The 17517-nt window shown below is 40.9% G+C and overlaps 1 protein-coding gene across 1 annotated transcript in view; it reads right to left on the bottom strand.

The window, feature by feature from the left end:
- Sh3kbp1 (SH3 domain containing kinase binding protein 1) overlaps positions 1-17517 on the bottom strand; it is a 232685-nt gene that overhangs the window by 25743 nt on the left and 189425 nt on the right. Inside the window, exon 7 of the mRNA XM_052170206.1 lies at positions 2496-2581. Coding sequence (XP_052026166.1) covers positions 2496-2581 — 86 coding nt within the window. The remainder of the gene's footprint in view (positions 1-2495; positions 2582-17517) is intronic.

A 17517-nucleotide genomic window follows, 5' to 3' on the forward strand; every position in this document is an offset into this window, starting at 1 on the left:
TATGAAAAATACTTGGAAGAATTCTTCTCCTGTCCATGACACCAATATTTCTCAACTAGTTGGTCAGATTAGAAAATATGCTGGTCATACATCTGCAATTGCCCTCCCAGACAACTCCAGACCCAGCGAAAGCAAGGGTTAAAGGGCAGTGTTCTTAGAAAAGCTAGATACTTTGCACTATGTATTTTAGAGAAAGAAAAATACCTTATCTTCCTGTGTGAGGTCCTACACAAGACCTTTACTGGTATTCCACCAATCAGTTGTTCTGGCTGAAAACACAGACTGACCAAAGCATGGTGGGAGAACTATAATTTAGTCTAGCCTTTCAATCAATATTCACTGCTCTGCTTTTTCCTGTTCTTTTCCCCAATGAAAACCCAGAGCTAGCCAGTTTTAACTGTTAGGTAACACTTCATGACAGATTCTCAAAGGCTGGACAAGGATAGAAACTAACTTCTGGAAGCAGCGAATGTATTTTTGGTATTTACAGTCACAACCAAGTATCCTACACATGAGACCTCACAAGGTCAGGCCAGAGACTTCAGGTCAGCAGGTTGTAAAGATGTGGTCCTATTAGCAGACTGAGAAAAACAAAAACAAAAACAAAAATAAAAAAACAGTATCCAACCTTGGGGATCACATCAGGCAGGCCAGGAGATTGCTCATGTCAGACATTCTGCTGTTCTTGTAAGGCTTGCCAACTGTTGGGCATTTGTTTCTAAATTAAGTGGCCAACACAGATGATTATGGAAATCTATCTTCTATGTCAAATCAATCCAGCTAATAACTGCCAGATGTGAGTGAGTGGATTGGAGGAAGGTGGGTGTGACTAAAATTGAGCACCAAGGCCTGACATGGCGGCCTGTAATCCTAGGATTTATTTGGGAGGTGAAGGCAGGAATATTGTGAGTTTGAGACAATAATTTTACACTTACTAGTATATTAGTAGTATTATATTTATTATAATAAGGCCTAGGCTACTCCAGTGTGATGGCTAGTTGTAATATCAATGGGAAAAAGTCTAGAATCTCTGGAGAAGTGTGTTTCAATGAGGGATTGTTTAGATCAGGTTATCTTAAGGGCATATCTATGGGGGATTATCTTGATTACACTGAGGTGGCAAAAGTCATCCATTGTAGGGGGCCCCCATCCCTAGGCATGCGATCCTGAACTGTATTATAGAGGAGAACACAAGCTACATTTATTCTATTTTCTATTATTAGTGAATATGGTTGACTGCTTCAAGCTCCTTGCTGCCTTGATTTCCTCACAATGATGGACTGTAGCCCAGCATTGTGATCTAGCCTTGTGACTCTTCTCCCCTAAGTTGCTTTTTGGCCAGAGTATTTTACCATAGCAAGTGGAAAGGAAAACTTGGGTGCTGGGTCCCTATAAAGAGGCCCAGTCTAAAAAACAATGCAAAAAAAAAAAAAAAAAGCAAAAAACAAAAGGGCTGAAATAAAATAAAGGAAAAAAAAGAACAAAAAAAAGGAAAGAAAAAGAGGTATGTTACATGAAGAATCCTGGTAGTGACAGAGATACTATGAATCCTGACTATGTTAGCAGATATACACAGAATAAAATCGTAGAGACACATACACACACACCAGTAAAACTGGACAAAGTTGAATAAGGCTAGTGAGATGCAATACATCTTTGTCATACAGCACGATAATTTTGATAGATGTTACAGTAGGATGTGCAGGGGGAAAATATGTATCATTTCTAAATTCTGACTGTGAATCTGTAATGAACTCATAACCAAACATTAATTAAAATAAGGACAATTTCAAAATGTAACCCTTTAAAGTAGAATACAGGAGAATGCTACCTTATGACAATAGGTACAAATAAAAAGACACTGCACTTAAAAAAAATCTGGACTTGAAACTTAGCATCCTAAAAGCATTGCTGCCCAGATTACACTACCAGCCGCCTCACATCCATCCAGATATAGCCCCCCTCAAGGGACCTTAGACTTTTGTTTACTCAAAGTGAATTTAGCACACCCCAGCCCCATTTATCACACAGTGCTGGTTTGACCTTGGGAGAGCAAGTCCCTCCTATTTTGTGGTAAGTAGCAATTACCATACACAAAAAGCTCATTTTAACTTAAAGTCAAAGTACTTAGTGCCATTTCTACAGTGAACCCTGACATTTAGCATTTGCATCCTTTTTGAAGCTGGAAAACGCGAACTAAATGTCTGTGCTTACTTCTACAAAAGCTTTCATTCATCATTGCTCTTTACTAGCACTTCTAAGGACTTTTGCTAAGGCCAGTGAGGCTAAAAACCTGGTACTTCATTTTCAGGTAGAAATCAAATCATTTACTTTCCTTGTCAAAAACAGTGACACTTAAAACCCAGCGAGGCTGAGAGCCTAACCTTTCAGTGGCCACAATAGAGCCCATCCCATTGCTCAAAGAGGCAAGGCAGGCCCCGCAGATCTTTCCTAACAATGCAAAGAGAAGCAGAACAAGTTAAGTCTTCACTCACCAATATCATTGCTGCGGTCTGAGAGGTCCTTATCCAGGATGCCAGAGAGTGTGCTGCCTGCCAAGTCAATCTTTGGACTGTCACTCCTACATTAAAAACACAAGTCCAGACATTTAATAATCAGTGTGTGTCCTTCTCATTCTGTCCACTTTCTTGCTGCTCACACATTAAGGAGGGGAGAATGGCACTGTCGCCTGTGCAGGGAGCCAAAGGAAGGTAGTGAGACCCAGTGAGCTGTCCAGCCACATGGGCTGTGATATAAACTGGCCAGCAGACTGGATGTCTCTCGGTTCTGTACATATTTTCTAAGATGGCTATTTTAATAATGACCCTTTGCCAATGCACTTCTAGCCACAAACCCTCCCGCTGTCTCCACAGGATGCAACACAGGCCTGTTCCTGCCCCATGGCCAAATAAGCACTGGCAAACCGGCTGCTTCCCTTTTAAGGAACACAGAATTTAGCCAATGCTTCTTGTCAAAGGTCAGCTACTTTTAACCTTGAGAAAAAGGTTCTCTGGCCTTGGGGCCAAGGCATCAGCCAGGTTGTTGACAGGCACAAGGTGTCAAGTTGAAACTTGGCAGCCCGAAGGCTGGCACTGGGGCACAAGTCTATAAAATTAGATAGCTTCTGGGTGGTCATGCCCCGCCCCAACACTATGCCCATTATGACATGAGTGACTCTCAGAATATGGGCTGGAAGAAGCCCACATATGGGATGGGAATAAGTCTCCAAGCTAAGGAAAAAGGTTTCTTCATATACCAAAGATTCCTCCATATTTCCCCCAAAGGGCAGTGCTTTGGTCCTGTTAGGGTGATGAGTCCTAAGTAAAGTTATTCAAGGGCTGATCCTCACAATGACATGAGAGAACTGAACAGTTGTTCCTATCAAAGCAATAGAAATAGTACATCTCACAGCTTTGGAAAGTCACCATGGCCTGAAGTCAAACCACCAGGAACAAATTTATTCCCCCAAACATTTGTCTGATGCCTACTCTTCTAGGAGTATGGGGAGGGCTAAAGTGGGAAGGAACTACTCTGGAAAGGTTCATGGTATGGGATGGACATACAGACCACTGCAGGTCCACAAGACATGATAACGACATGTCAGAGTCCTGAGTAAGGCAGGGGATTCTACAGGGTACACAGACACGGAGCATTATAGTTGTGCTTTGAGCATGCATATGTGTATGTGTGTACATTTTTAAATACAAGCTGCTGAGCTAATTTTAGCATCATTTATATATGTTTAGGGCTATACTCTTGGGATTGGCTAACTTATCAGGGGGCTCATCCCTGGAGAGGAAAGATTTACCTTCTTCCAGCAACCCTCAATTGCTAGTAGTTCTTATTCTAAGAGAGAAATCCCGTGAGAATCCCTCCCCCCAACACATTGGCATACCAACAGATCTGTGGAGAATGACCCATGGATGGAGGTCCTGCTTTCTTTCTGAAGGGAAGCATTGTATCCAACTCTCACATACTCCTCACTAGAGGGCAGACAGCTGAGAACTACTGGTGTCAGGCTTGCTCTTCTGCTGTGTCTCTACTAAGGGTAACGTGTCATAAATGCTACATGTCATAAAGTCTGCTCTAGAATGTGCATTATGGGACTTGCTGGAACATTGAGAGCTAGGTTAGACCAGAAGTCCAGGAAGAACATGATCTACTATAGAACTTAGAAGGGAACATATCTTCACAGATGGGTGGGTCTCACCTAACATCCTAAGGCTTTACCGTCCTCAAGCCAGAGTTCATCTCAGACTCCTTTTCTATGTCCTCCAACAACCAAAACTCAGGGTTCTCAAGGCAGATACCAAGCCATTTGGTATGGTGGAATGGAGGGGATTTATTTTCAAAACTTCTGATTATCAGGACCTCAGCATCTACTCTTGATAGTCATCTTTCCACAAGTTCTACACATATAGATTCAACTAACTGTGAACATTACAGCACAACAATAAAACCCCAATGATCAGTTAGATATTTCTCAAAAGGATATACACATGGCCTACTAGGTAGATAGAAAACTGTCCAACATCACCTATAATCAGGATAATGCCCACAACTGCAATGATGTGTTACCTTACGCTAATTAGGAAACAATTAACTGGCAATGGTACTACATACCTATAATTTCATTACCTTGGAGGTGGAGGCAGGAGGATTACAAGTCTGAGACCAGTCCAGGATACATAATGGAAGCAGGGGGATTAAAACATTTTAATACAAGAGGGTGACTGGGGGGGGGCAATGAGTGGGATGTAAAGTGAATAAGTAAAATAATAAAATAAAAATTCAAAAATTTAGTACAGCCTGGGCTACAATAGAGACCCCTGCCTCAAGAAAAAAGGAGGGGGGCTGGAAAGATGGGTAAAAGACACTTGTAATGATATCCTAGTTACCTGAGTTCCATCCCTGGAAACCACATAAAGGTAGAAGAAAAAAAAAGACTAACTTCATAAAGTTGTCCTTTGACATCCATACACACACACACACACACACACACACACACACACACACATGAGTATTTTTTAAAGAACAAAATTTAATGCTGATCTCAGAAAGACAGACAGACAGACAAAAGAAGAAAGAAGGAAGGAAAGGAAAGTGAACAGTGATCAGCAAAGCCAGAGGAGAGTACAGAGAAAAGAGAATTAGGGAGATGATAAATCAGGGCCACAGATGGACATAGGACTTCTGATGCTTTTTAGTCTGACTAGAAACTAATTGGTGGTTGACAGCCACTAATTGAATGCTTCAAAGCAGCTAATAGGGTTTTGAATATCTCCAACATAAACAAATAATACATATCTGAGGTGGCAGATATGTCAATTATCCAGATAGAATCAACATGCACTATATATATATACTGAAATGTCACACTATACTCATAAATTCATACAATTAACTATTTTTCAATAAAAAATTGTGCTGGGGATATAGAGCTGTATACTAGGCAAGCTTAGTTCTTGCCTAGTACACGCGAAGCCCTGAGTTCAATGGCTAATACTGCAAGAAATAGAGTTGTACTTTAAAAAAGAAACAAGGATCCTAGAGAGATGGTTATGGGATTGTATTGTTCTTTGCAGAGGACTCAGTTCCCAGCACCCATGCTGGGTGGCTCATAACCACCTGTAAAGCAAACACCGGGAAATCTGACATCCTCTTCTAGCCAGTGTCAGCATCTACACTCATATGTGTGTGCACACGCATGTATATGTGCAGGCACACAGTTAAAAATACATTTAAAATAAAAAGAAATGAAAATACCCAGGGGGAGTCACCTGTTGAACCCAGATTTTTCTTATCATCATTCCTTAAAGACTACAATTTAAGAAGTTTAACAAGAAGGAAGGCCCAAGTGAGGATGCTTCAATTTCACTTAGAAGGGGGAGCAAAATAATCACGAGAGGCAGAGGGAGCAAGGGATCTGGATGGGAGAGGGGAGGAGGAGGGGAAAATGAGAACAGGATTAGGTATTGGGGGGAGGCGGCAGGAGAGAAGACCAGAGGGACAGGAAAATGAATAGAAATATGCAGCTTCTGAGGATGGGAGGTGGGGGAACCCTCTAGAAAGCTCCAGAGACCTGGGAGGTAAGAGACTCCTAGGATTCAATGGGAGTGAACTTAGCCAAAATGGCCCACAGTGGGGAGACAGAACCCAAAGAGCCCACCTCCAATAGATAGACAAGGCCCCCAGTGGAGGGACAGGGTTACCAACCCACAGTCAAAATTTCTGACCCAGAACTGTTCCTGTCTTAAAAAAAAAAATGCGGGGGCAAAAATGAGCAGAGACTGAAGGAAAGGCAGCCCAGTGAGTAGCCCAACTTAGGATCCATCTCATAGTGTTGGGAGGCATCAAAGCCTGAGACTATTACTGAGGCTATGATGTGCTTACAGACAGGAGCCTAGCATGGCTGCTCTCTGAGAGGCTCTACCAGCAGCTGACTGAGACAGATGCAGATACTTATACCTAACCATTGGACTGAAGTCGGGGACCCCTATGGAGGAATTAGGGGAAGAATTGAAGTAGATGAAGGGGAGGACAACCCCATAGGAAGACCAGCAGACACAACTGACTTGGACCCCTGAGATCTCTCAGACACTGAGCCACCAACCAGGCAACATACAAGAGCAAGTCTGAGGCCCCCAATACACATACAGCAGAGGACTGCCTCATCTGGTCTCAGTAGAAGAAAATGTACTTCTTCTCAAGAAGAAACTTGAGGACCCAGGGAAGAGCATGCCTGGGGAGGGGGAAAAGGGGAGTACCCTCTCAGAGGCAAGGGGGAGGGGAATGGGATGAGGAACTGTAGGAGGGGGACCAGGAAGGGGGTAATGGTTGGAATGTAAATAAATAAAAGAATTATAAACGAATGCAATATAACAATGCCATAGCAAGTTGTCTACACTGAAGCATTATAAGTAACTAATAAAAGCCACTGAGTAAGTTATATACTAATATTGTGTCAGTGTATTTGAAGAAATTGAGCAGACTTGGCTTTTGGTATCCTGGAAGGGAGGCTTCTGAAAGCCATCAAAAGGTGAGATGGTTTGACATTTTTATGGGTAACTGAGGAGCACATGAGAGGGAGGAGCCATTGATGAGGAGGGAGTTTGCTTCTGCATTAATTACATGTACCTCAAAACTTGGCTGTTTCAGAACACATGATTTCATGATGTATCTTGATTAATGTCAGTCTTGGAGCTGCTGCGTTATTTCTTTTGAGTTAACATTAGATGTTCATCAAACAAGAGCCCATCTCAAGGGACTGGAAATGACTCCATTGCCCATTATTGTGCTCAGGATATCTTATTTCCCTATTAGAAGACTTGACCATTTTATTCTTTTATATATATTTTTCTTTTGGATATAGCTTTCAGCCTTTTAGTTTATTTTACACATTTGTGGGAAGCATGCATGTATGCATTTGAGTAGGTGTATGTGTGTTATGCATGCATGTGTGTATATGTGTCCATGGAGGTTGGCGATATGGGGTGTCTTCCCGTATTTATTTATCCATTTCTTCATTCATGTATTTATTTGTAGACAGGGTCTCACTATGTAGCCCTGAATGGCCTGTAACTCACAGAGAGATGATTGGCTCCGCCTCCTAAATGCTAGGATTAAAGGACTATACCACCACACCTAGCACCCACTTCACACTGAACCTGGAGCTTGTCAACTTAACTAAACTGATTAGCCAATGAGCTCCAGGGATTTACTGGTTTGTTTCCCTAGCACAGGAGTTAAAGATAGATACCACTCTCAGGTTTTACATGGGTTCTGGGGTTCTGAACTCAGGTCCTTTGGTTTGTACACAGGTACTTTACTAAATGAGCAATAAATTACTCAGTGGTGATTTAAATTTTTAAAATTATTTTTTACAGAAAGGCATAACATTTATTATCACATTATTACCATTCAAACCCAGCAACAATTGAAATACAATTGTAGGTATATTCTTTATGATTTAAATATTTTTTAATTTTCCATACAACATATTTTTGTCAAATTTTTTCCTCTTCCCCAACTCCTCCCATGCCCTCTTTCCCTACCCAATAAACTTAATTTAAAAAACTCTATATTTAATTGGAGAGGTGGAAAATATGATCAAAATACATGAAGAAAAAAATTAATAAAATGAAATAAACATCTTTTACAGGCAAACAGTAATTGTTTACATTTATAAGGTGCAATATGATGTTCTAATACATGTATCTACACAGGCTGATCAAATCAGGTTAGTTAGCATATCTATCACCTCAAATATTTATTATCTCTGTGGTAAAAACACTTAACCATACTTTCTTTTAGTTGTTTTGAAATATATAACACATTATTGTTGATTATCATTACCATATTGTGTGGCAAATCACCAAGACTTATTCCTCTTATCTGACTAAATGTCCCTTTTGACCAACATGTTCTAGGCCCATCCAGCCCTCCACCAGTTGCTGGTAACCACTCTTCTACTCCTAAGAATGGGATACTTTCAAATTCCACACGGATGTGAGATTGTACAGAGTTTTTTTTCTTTGTGTTCCCAATTTATTTCACCTGCCATACCATGAAAGTTTGAAAAATGCTCAGATCCTCTGAGGAACAGAACAGGATAAAATTGTTTTAAGTTAAAACTAAAATGAAGTTATAAGATTAAGGTAGAGATTTTAAGTATTCACGTGCACAAAAGCAAATTCTGAGCCATGGAAACAGTCTGCAATAAATGGGTTCCATGCATTGCTGTATCGTTTACAATGAAGAAAAACTGAAAAAAAAAAAACACCAATGGGATATTTTAGACCTAGGGAAACATTTGAATAGACTGTGACATTTAATGGGCTTTTATGAGGCATTTAAATGGCACTTATAAACAGGTTTATTCTGACAAGAATGAGTGCTTATATTACAATGTAGAGAGCAAAGGCAGGTTAATAGTGACACACACACAACAATATGCATACACCCACATGCCTCCCTTATGTGTTCGGAAGAGGAATTCTTTTTCTTAAGTCTATAAGAATATTTATGGTAGTTATTCCTGGGAAGTCTGATGAGTGATTTTCATAACCAAGTGAAGTACCTAAAAAAATACCCATGCAATCCAGGAGAAATGGCCAAATTTTCTGAAATGGGAATGTCTTATACATCTGTACAATAGATGCGTTTTCCCCAAGTTATAATGCTTTATTATCTTCTATATGATGGCGACTATGTAAGATTGACAAAAACAAGCTGAATCACACACAGAAAAAATATGGGAAAGGATTTTTTTTAAAAAAATATGAATAGTATTTATCTTTAGAAAAAAGTGTATAGGGGATTTTTCCCTTTAAATTATTAAGATTTATTTTACTTTTTATTCATGCCTGTGTTTGTCTGTGTGAGTTTATGTTATGTATGTTTAGGAACTCAAATATACCATTGGATTCCCTGGAACTGGAGATTTACGCAATCGTGAACCACCTAACATGGGTGCTGGGAACTGAATTCAGGTCGTCTGGAAATATCGCAGGTACGCCTAAGTGCTGAGCCATCTCTCTGGCCCCCTTTTCTCTTATTTACATTTTGCATTTATTATAGAGCTGGAGACATGGCTTAGCACTTATAGAGGACCTGGTTTTGGTTCCCAGAACCCACACATTGGCTCAAAACATCCATAACTCCAATTCCAGGGGATCCAATGTTACCTCTTCTGACCTCCACAAGCACTCAATGCATAACCATACATGTGGGCAAAACATCCACACAAGTAAAATAAAATAAATAAATTTAAAAGAAGTGTGAAGTTTCCCTTACCAGTAGTGATTAAAGACTTATACAATACAGCCAACAGTATTGTCATTGTAAAAGGAGGCACAGCATGGTCTTTGCCCAACACACTCTACGTTTCTTGAACACACTAAGTAATGTAGCCATCTCTCCTGGGAATCAGTCAAGATGTGTGAAATTATGAATCCTATACATGCAGGTCCAAGCCAGGAGTACTACATCTGAACTCACTTCTAAGCCTATATGATCTTGGGCAGGCTATTCAATCTCTCCTGAACATGGTGCTTCATCAGAATGACTGCAGAGCTAGTTTGGGCAGGATTATTCCCCAGGGGACCATCAAGAGTTCTTTTACTTTTCCTATTTTCATTATATTTATTTATTTATTTATTTATTTATTTATTTATTTATTTATTTATTTGTTTATTTTTAGGTTTTTCAAGACAGGGTTTCTCTGTATAGCCCTGGCTGTCCTGGAACTCACTCTGTAGACCAGGCTGGCCTCGAACTCAAGAAATCTGCCTGCCTCTGCCTCCCAAGTGCTGGGATTACAGGCATGTGCCACCACTTCCCGGCTCATTATATTTATTAAAACAGGATATAAGACTAATTATTAAGCTACAGGCAATTGAATCTGTTCAAGTTGTGGAGTTTTTTGTTGTTTTGTTTATTATTAGAAGTCCATATGTGAGTATCACATGGACATCGGTTCCCCTTCCCACTTCTACTTTCTCTAACTTCTTCCATGTCCCTCCTCTTGCTCCCTAATTTAACCATTAGAAATGGGCGAAATTACAACAGGAGTCAGGCAGGAGGAAGATGGCACTGTGAGTTGTCCTCAAATTCTCAGACTTTTATCCTCTCCTTTGTCTTCAAATTTCCATGTCTTGAGGTTTGGAATGATGTCCCTTCCTACTCACTCTATGGGGGTAAAAGTGACTCACCCTTTAGCATTCAGAGACCCATCTTTTGTTTTCTCTTGGTTCTTGCAGACCATACCTCTATTCCTGCTCTCACCACAATATTTGATACTTAATATATAAATTTAGAGATCCCTACTTATTATTCCAAAGAGAATTTTAAATATTTATTTATTTATGTGTGTATGTGTGTATCATTGTGGGAATAGCTTCTGGATGTGTGTATATGCCCATAGAGGCCAGAAGATGGTGTAAGAGTCCGTGGAGCTGGAGTGACAAGCAGTTCTGAGCTGTCTGATATGAATGCTTGGGTCCTTTAGAGGAGGAGTCAGTGGTTTTAAACCACTAATCCAGTTCCCCAGGCCATATAGAAGAAAATCCTATCATGTCTTCCTCCTGGTATAATACTTCTACAACTATAATAAGTGTCTGTTGTTTATACTACTCAGCCTATAGTATTTTGTTATAGTTACCTGAGAAAATTAGTATAGCATTAAGCCTATAGCAGTAAGAACAGAACACATTCTACCAGAGGTCAACAATGGAGAACTTTTGCTGTAAAGGCCATTTGGGGTTCATAACCACTAGAAATATAGAGTATATAACAATGAAAATAAAAAATATAGAGTATATACAATGAAAAATACCATTGTAAGTTGCATATAGCTACCAGTGGCTCTATCCCCAGTTTTAGGACCCTCCATTCAGATGGTTTGATAAAAAGAAAACATAATGTTATGTTCCAGTTGTGGGGTGGCTTCTTTTCACACGGCATTTGGTACGATATGTAGTGAACTTCTGCCTCAGGGATAGATAGTGTTATGTTTCTGAGATTATCTGCAGGCTGAGACATGAGGAACCACACTGAAGAAATAGAAATTAACCATTCCCAAGTGACTCTTCCCCAGATTCTAGAACACAGACCACACTTGGATAAGGGAGCAGGGATATTGGCTCTTCCTTCTAATTGAGCTTTCTGATCCCTCATGCCAAGAGCTAGACACGGGTTTTAGTTGAAATGCTCTTCTATCTAGGGCCAGAAGCAAGCCTATTTTGAAAACACAGTAGGTGTAGTTTAAAAAAAGTTCTGATCCTTCCAAGTAGGGAAGCTGCAGCTGGTGTTTTGACAGTGCTCAGACTGTGGGTGTGTAAGCATTTTACAATGTCTATTTGTAAATGCCTTTCACTATATTTATAGCCTCTTTACAACAATGCTAATGAATTTCGGTTCTGAAAAATAGAGGAATTTCTGAAATGTACTGAAGCACATGTCTATAGTGGCTGACACTCAATGAAGATGTGGCTCTGTGGTCTCCATTCTACCACAAGGATACCATTCAATACGAGGATACCATTTTTTTCCAGAAAGAGTGTTACTGAACTCTAAACAAGAAAAAAGAGCTTATCCTTTCATCATTTATTGGCTCCTGCCAGAGTTTTTTTTTTTTTAACTCTGTTAAGTTTCTATTCCTATAACAATTAAATAAAAGGAGAATGTAGGAGAAGGTTGGCTATCCATAGCACCATCTGCCCAAAGACACCAGAACAAGGCTGCCCAGGCTCACGTTTCTTCCTTATAAGGATTCCTTGTGGAAGAGGGTACAGAAAGGTTGTAAGATCCAGAGGTGGTGGATGACTTCAAGGGAACAGTGCACAAAATGAAATAGAGAAAGGAGATAGATCTGAGAATAGTTAAGGAGGGAAGTGAATAAATATAATCAAAACACACTGCACAGCATTCCCGAAGGACTAATAAAAATGAAAAGAAAATATGGAGCTAAAAAAGAAGTTTAAATTTGAAATAAAAATGATCCTATTCTCATATATATTTTTTTGGAAGTTTTAGTTTGACTCTTGCATGACAGGTAACTGGATATCATAGAGGTCCCCTTGCTTTCCAATAGACAAGGGTCTGAGCAGGGAGAAAATAGGTCCCATGAAAGTAACAGCAGCATCTACTGCTTGTGCAGTGGCAATTACCTACTATGCGCTGAGGCAGAATCCTTCATGCATGAAGTATTCCACCCCCACAACCTGCCAGGAAGACATTCACTATGTCTTGAGGATCCCTTGCAGTGGTAGGGTGGTCACCCATACTACTAAGAGTGCTGTCATGTGCAGTTTCCAGCTTTCAGTCCTAGAGTTAGCCTTGGCTATAGAGAGCCTCATTAGACAGCATGGGACAACTCAACTGGGCTATTTTAGCTACAGAGCTCCTTGTGGATCTACAGATACTTGTTGAACCAGTATCACAACTTAACTTCTGATCTACCCAGTCCTCCATGGTCATGGAGCCCCATAACATAGCTTTGCATTCTGCTGGAACGGTCTGATTCCTGAGGAACTGCCCTTATGATATCATGCTTTTAATTATATAGCACAAGGAACTGAGGATAAGTAAGGTTAAGTTACTTGCCAATTTAAAGTCACCAAAGTACTAAAGTGACAGGCTCTAGATTTGAATCCACTAAGTCTAATTGCAGAGACCAAGAGTACTTCTTTTAAGATGGCTTATTTATTCACTCACTTATTTTAGGCACAGGATCTCATGTATCCCAGGTTGGCATGGAACTTTCTATATAGTCAAGAATAACCTTGAAATTTGGATCCTTGTGGAGCCACTGAAGCTGTTTTATTATTCAGTCTCTTGGTCTTCCTAGTAGAGAATCTGGCCTTGTGGAGAGCAGATCATCAATCACATCGGGCCATCTGTGTCACCCTAGTCCACTCCCAGATGAGTAAATAGTTATTGCTAATAATAAAAATTGCTAATAATAGATTACTAATAATATATTGCTAATAATAAAAAATGTACTCAGTACGACCCATTCGTCCCCCTTGGACCTGGGACATAACATAGGGCTCGTGCATAGACGAAGATGTGGAAGATGTGCAACAGTGTGCAGTTCTTGAGAACATGAACTCAGCCAGTGGCGTGGCCTAATTTAGCCTATGCTGGGACAGTTAAGCCAAGACATGTGGGATGGAAACGGTGGCGCTGAAGTGCAAAGAAAGCCAAAGGGAGCACACTAACAAAGGGAACTAACTAACTATGACAGCATTACCAGCATTATGACAGAAAGCTACCAAGCAGACACTAATCTTCTAGAGCTATGTGGGATGAAGCAAGAAAGACCAGTCTAAGTCTGTATGGCGATTTCATTGGCAGCTCCTTATCCTCAAAACGATATACTACCATGATGCACATGTTTCAACCCTTAGATACCTAAAAATATGAGGTAGTGGGGAGAGTTGAGAAGGAATAGAAAATATTGAAAAGCACACAGGATGAGTCTTCTAATCTTCACCACCTCTCACTCCCCCTGGGAGCTGGGACTTCACACAGACAGCTGCACCCATCAAATGTGAGGTCACAGAGAAACTGCTTGAGGTACCCTCCCTTTCATTATTCCAACCAGGAACTCTTATTCATTATCCCTTTTTAGTGTAAAACATGTACTCACTCCTTGCTCATCCCAACAATATCTCGGTCCAGTGATGCCCCGAAAATCTAAAAGCTGCCTAGTTTATCTCAACTTGACACAAACCTAGACATAGCTGGGAAGAGGGGATCTCAACTGTGGAACTGTCTTCATCAGAATGGCTGCAGGCAAATCTGTGGAGGCATTTCCTTGATGAATGATTGAGGGGGGAGGGGGTGGCTCACTATAGTCAGGACCACCGATGGGCAGGTGGTCCTGGATGCTATTAGAAAGGAAGGTGAGTGAGCACTGGGAGGCAAGCCAGTAAGCAGCACTCCTCTTGATCTCTGCTATAATTCCTGCCTCCCGGTTCCCGCCTTGGCTTCTCTTCATGATGGACCTTTAAGCCAAATAAACTTGTTCCTCCCCAGGTTGACCTTGTTCAGTGTTATATCATAGCAACAGAAAGCAATCTAGGACAGCAAGTGAACTCATTTCCCCTCCTCTCCTGGCTCCCTCCCTGCTTAGTATCTCAGACCTCAGCTTCGACTGTGAATGTCGGGCAGGGAACACCCAGCTCAATTTCCCATTTTGTTATAGGCTTGCTTGTTGTGTTTGTAGGTCCTGTGTGATCACAGGGTAGAAGGAATGTGTACAAGGCTAGAGAGCTGACTGATGGTGGAGCAGGAAGCAGACGGAAGATGCCTGGTGTCTAGCTGTCTTTTCCTATCATACATCAGATGGCAATAATACAAAGGAGCCTCCACAGGTGCACCTGTTATTCTTCAGGGGCGTTTTCTTTCTCTCAGATTAACAACTAAAAGGGGACTTACATGTATGAAGACAGCAAATGTGGAGCGCATCGTTCAGTAGCATTAGCCCCACGATATAGCAAGCCCTGGAGATGGGCCATTCCATAATGAAGGGACAATACAGGTTTCCTTAGTTCATCAAAGGAACAGCTTCTTGTCCTTTCCCAGAAACATGCATCCAAATGCCCTGCTGAGATCTTGGAGTCTCCACATACCCATCTTATAGAGAAAACATATCCTAGGCACCACAGACTTTGGGATTGAAAAAGTAGTCCCACTGAAGTATGGGAATTCCTAATTAATGCCAGGGACATAGAACCCCAGAGCGATTTCCCTAGCAGCTCTCTCCTTGCAATGCATGTCTTCACCCAGATGAGCACAAACAAATTCTGCTATTTATAGCTGGTGAAGGCATACCAGAAGGTGATAGGGCATTTCTCATGCAGTCTCTCTCCTAATCTCGAGTCTTTGTGCAGGCTCCATAAGGACACCTGGAAGTAGGCCTCCCTCCAGATCCCCGAGAGGGCATAACAAGCCAAGCAACACCAGAAGGGCAGAAGGGCAGAAGGGCAGACTTTATGTATAAGCCTCCATCTTGGTGCTTCAAAAGCAAGCAACAGGCTTGTAGGAAGCTGAGCCCAGATCCTTGTCAGTGTCAGAGGGAGAGAGAACTCATTGCTGTGAAACTGTGAGAACAGTCTGTAGGGTGCCACTTAGAGGAAATGCATTAGAAAGAAAATAGCTGTAGGAAAAGCAGGCTAGAGAGCAAATGGCACTGTGGTGTCAATACTTCCTAGTGTCTTCCTGCCTTATTCTGACTACCCAGTGGCAGGAAAATCAGTGTGACTCAGTCAGGGCAAAACCCTATCACTACTGCTGGGTTTTGCTACAGCAAATACATTTCACTGTTATATGTGAAAAGAGAGAGAGAGAGAGAGAGAGAGAGAACACATACCAATGACATTCAGTCTGTACCAATGAAGGCCTACCTACAGTATGAGAGGCTTCCCTTGAACCTGCTGGTATTCCTTTGCATCATACATTCACTGCCCTCCATCCATTCCCAGACTCCTCTTCCTCCTCCTGACACTGACACTCTTGGGAATAACTATGTGTTTGTAATCCCTGGTGGTCTTCTGGTCTACTGTCTGAGGGTGTTCATGATCCTATCTCCTCAGGGGATCCAGAACATGATCTGCTTTCTACTATATTTAAAAAAAAAAAAAAAAAGCTTTTCCATTTAATTCCTTCAAAGGGAGGGGAGAATTGGAACAGATTTGGTAATATCTCTAAAGTTTCCATGCCAAGAATTAGTGTCTGACATACAGTGGTGTGCTTAAACTCTTTCCACAAAGCTAGAGAGATGACTCAGAAGCTAAGAGCACGAGAGGACCTGAGCTCTAGTCCCAGCACCCAAATGGCAAATGACAACCTTCTGTAACTTCCTTCCCAGAGGGTCCAGCACCCCCTCTTCTGACTTCCTACAGGCACTGCATGTACACAGTGTACAAACGAACATGAAGGCAAAACAGCCATATGCATAAATTAAAAACAAAACACAAAAAAATTTCTACATCCCACCTTAGAAATTTGGAAAGGAAAAGGTTTATTTCATCTTACAGCTTTTAGTCCATCATTCAGAGAAATTGGAAGAGGAAACTATCAACAAGAACAAAAGCAGAGATCACAGGAGTGCTGTTTAATGGCTCGTTCCCTCTGGCATGTTTATCCACCTTTCTTACACCACTCTGGACTAACTGTCCAGGGTTAGAACCGTGCACAGTAAGCTGTGTTCTCCCACCTTGATCATCAAACAATAAAATGCACTACAGGCTTTTTGATGGGAAAATTTTTCTTAACTTAGGTTCCCTACTCTAAAATGATTCCAGTTGTGTCACGTTGACATAAAACTAGCCAGCATACCCTGACCCAAACACGCATTCAATTCATACACATAATTAAAAATAATTGAAAAATAATTTTTTAAAAGCCATGCCTTCATTCCAGCTTGCAGAAGAGAAGGAAGGCACTAAAAGGATCACTTAAGGTATCATTACACATTTTCAAAATAAAGCACTCCAGTAATCCAAATCCAATGACCTAAGCAGCCTGGTGCATCCTTACAGGCCAGCACACAGAACAGCTACATGAACTCTTTCACTAGCTTTTTTCCTCCTCCTAAATCAATAATCTAAATCAATGGAGTCATCACTTATACCCATTGGTTTACTTATGCCAAAGAGGGGGTCTTCTTAATGCTTTCATTTGGTAGACGTGGAGACATACACCTCATGCCAACCAGTGCCCAGAAGCTTATTTCCTGCTAAGTTGTAGTCCAGGTGCATAAACAACCACGATGCATTAGTCAATCTGACAAAAACATTTAACTTCTCTACTGGTAAGTTGTTCTCAAGAGACATAACTACCCTTCCCTAAGCACTTAGTTTACATTTGGTACATAAATGCTTACTTAATCTTTGCCTCAGCCTAAAATGTCCCAAAGAAAAAAAAAATCAATCACTATCGCCCATGTTTCTCTAAGATCCAGGGTTCCTAAAATCATTACAAGTGGTAGAAATGCAACTCCATTGCATT

Source organism: Apodemus sylvaticus, chromosome X, assembly GCF_947179515.1.
Source record: "Apodemus sylvaticus chromosome X, mApoSyl1.1, whole genome shotgun sequence".
NCBI classification, from domain to species: domain Eukaryota; kingdom Metazoa; phylum Chordata; class Mammalia; order Rodentia; family Muridae; genus Apodemus; species Apodemus sylvaticus.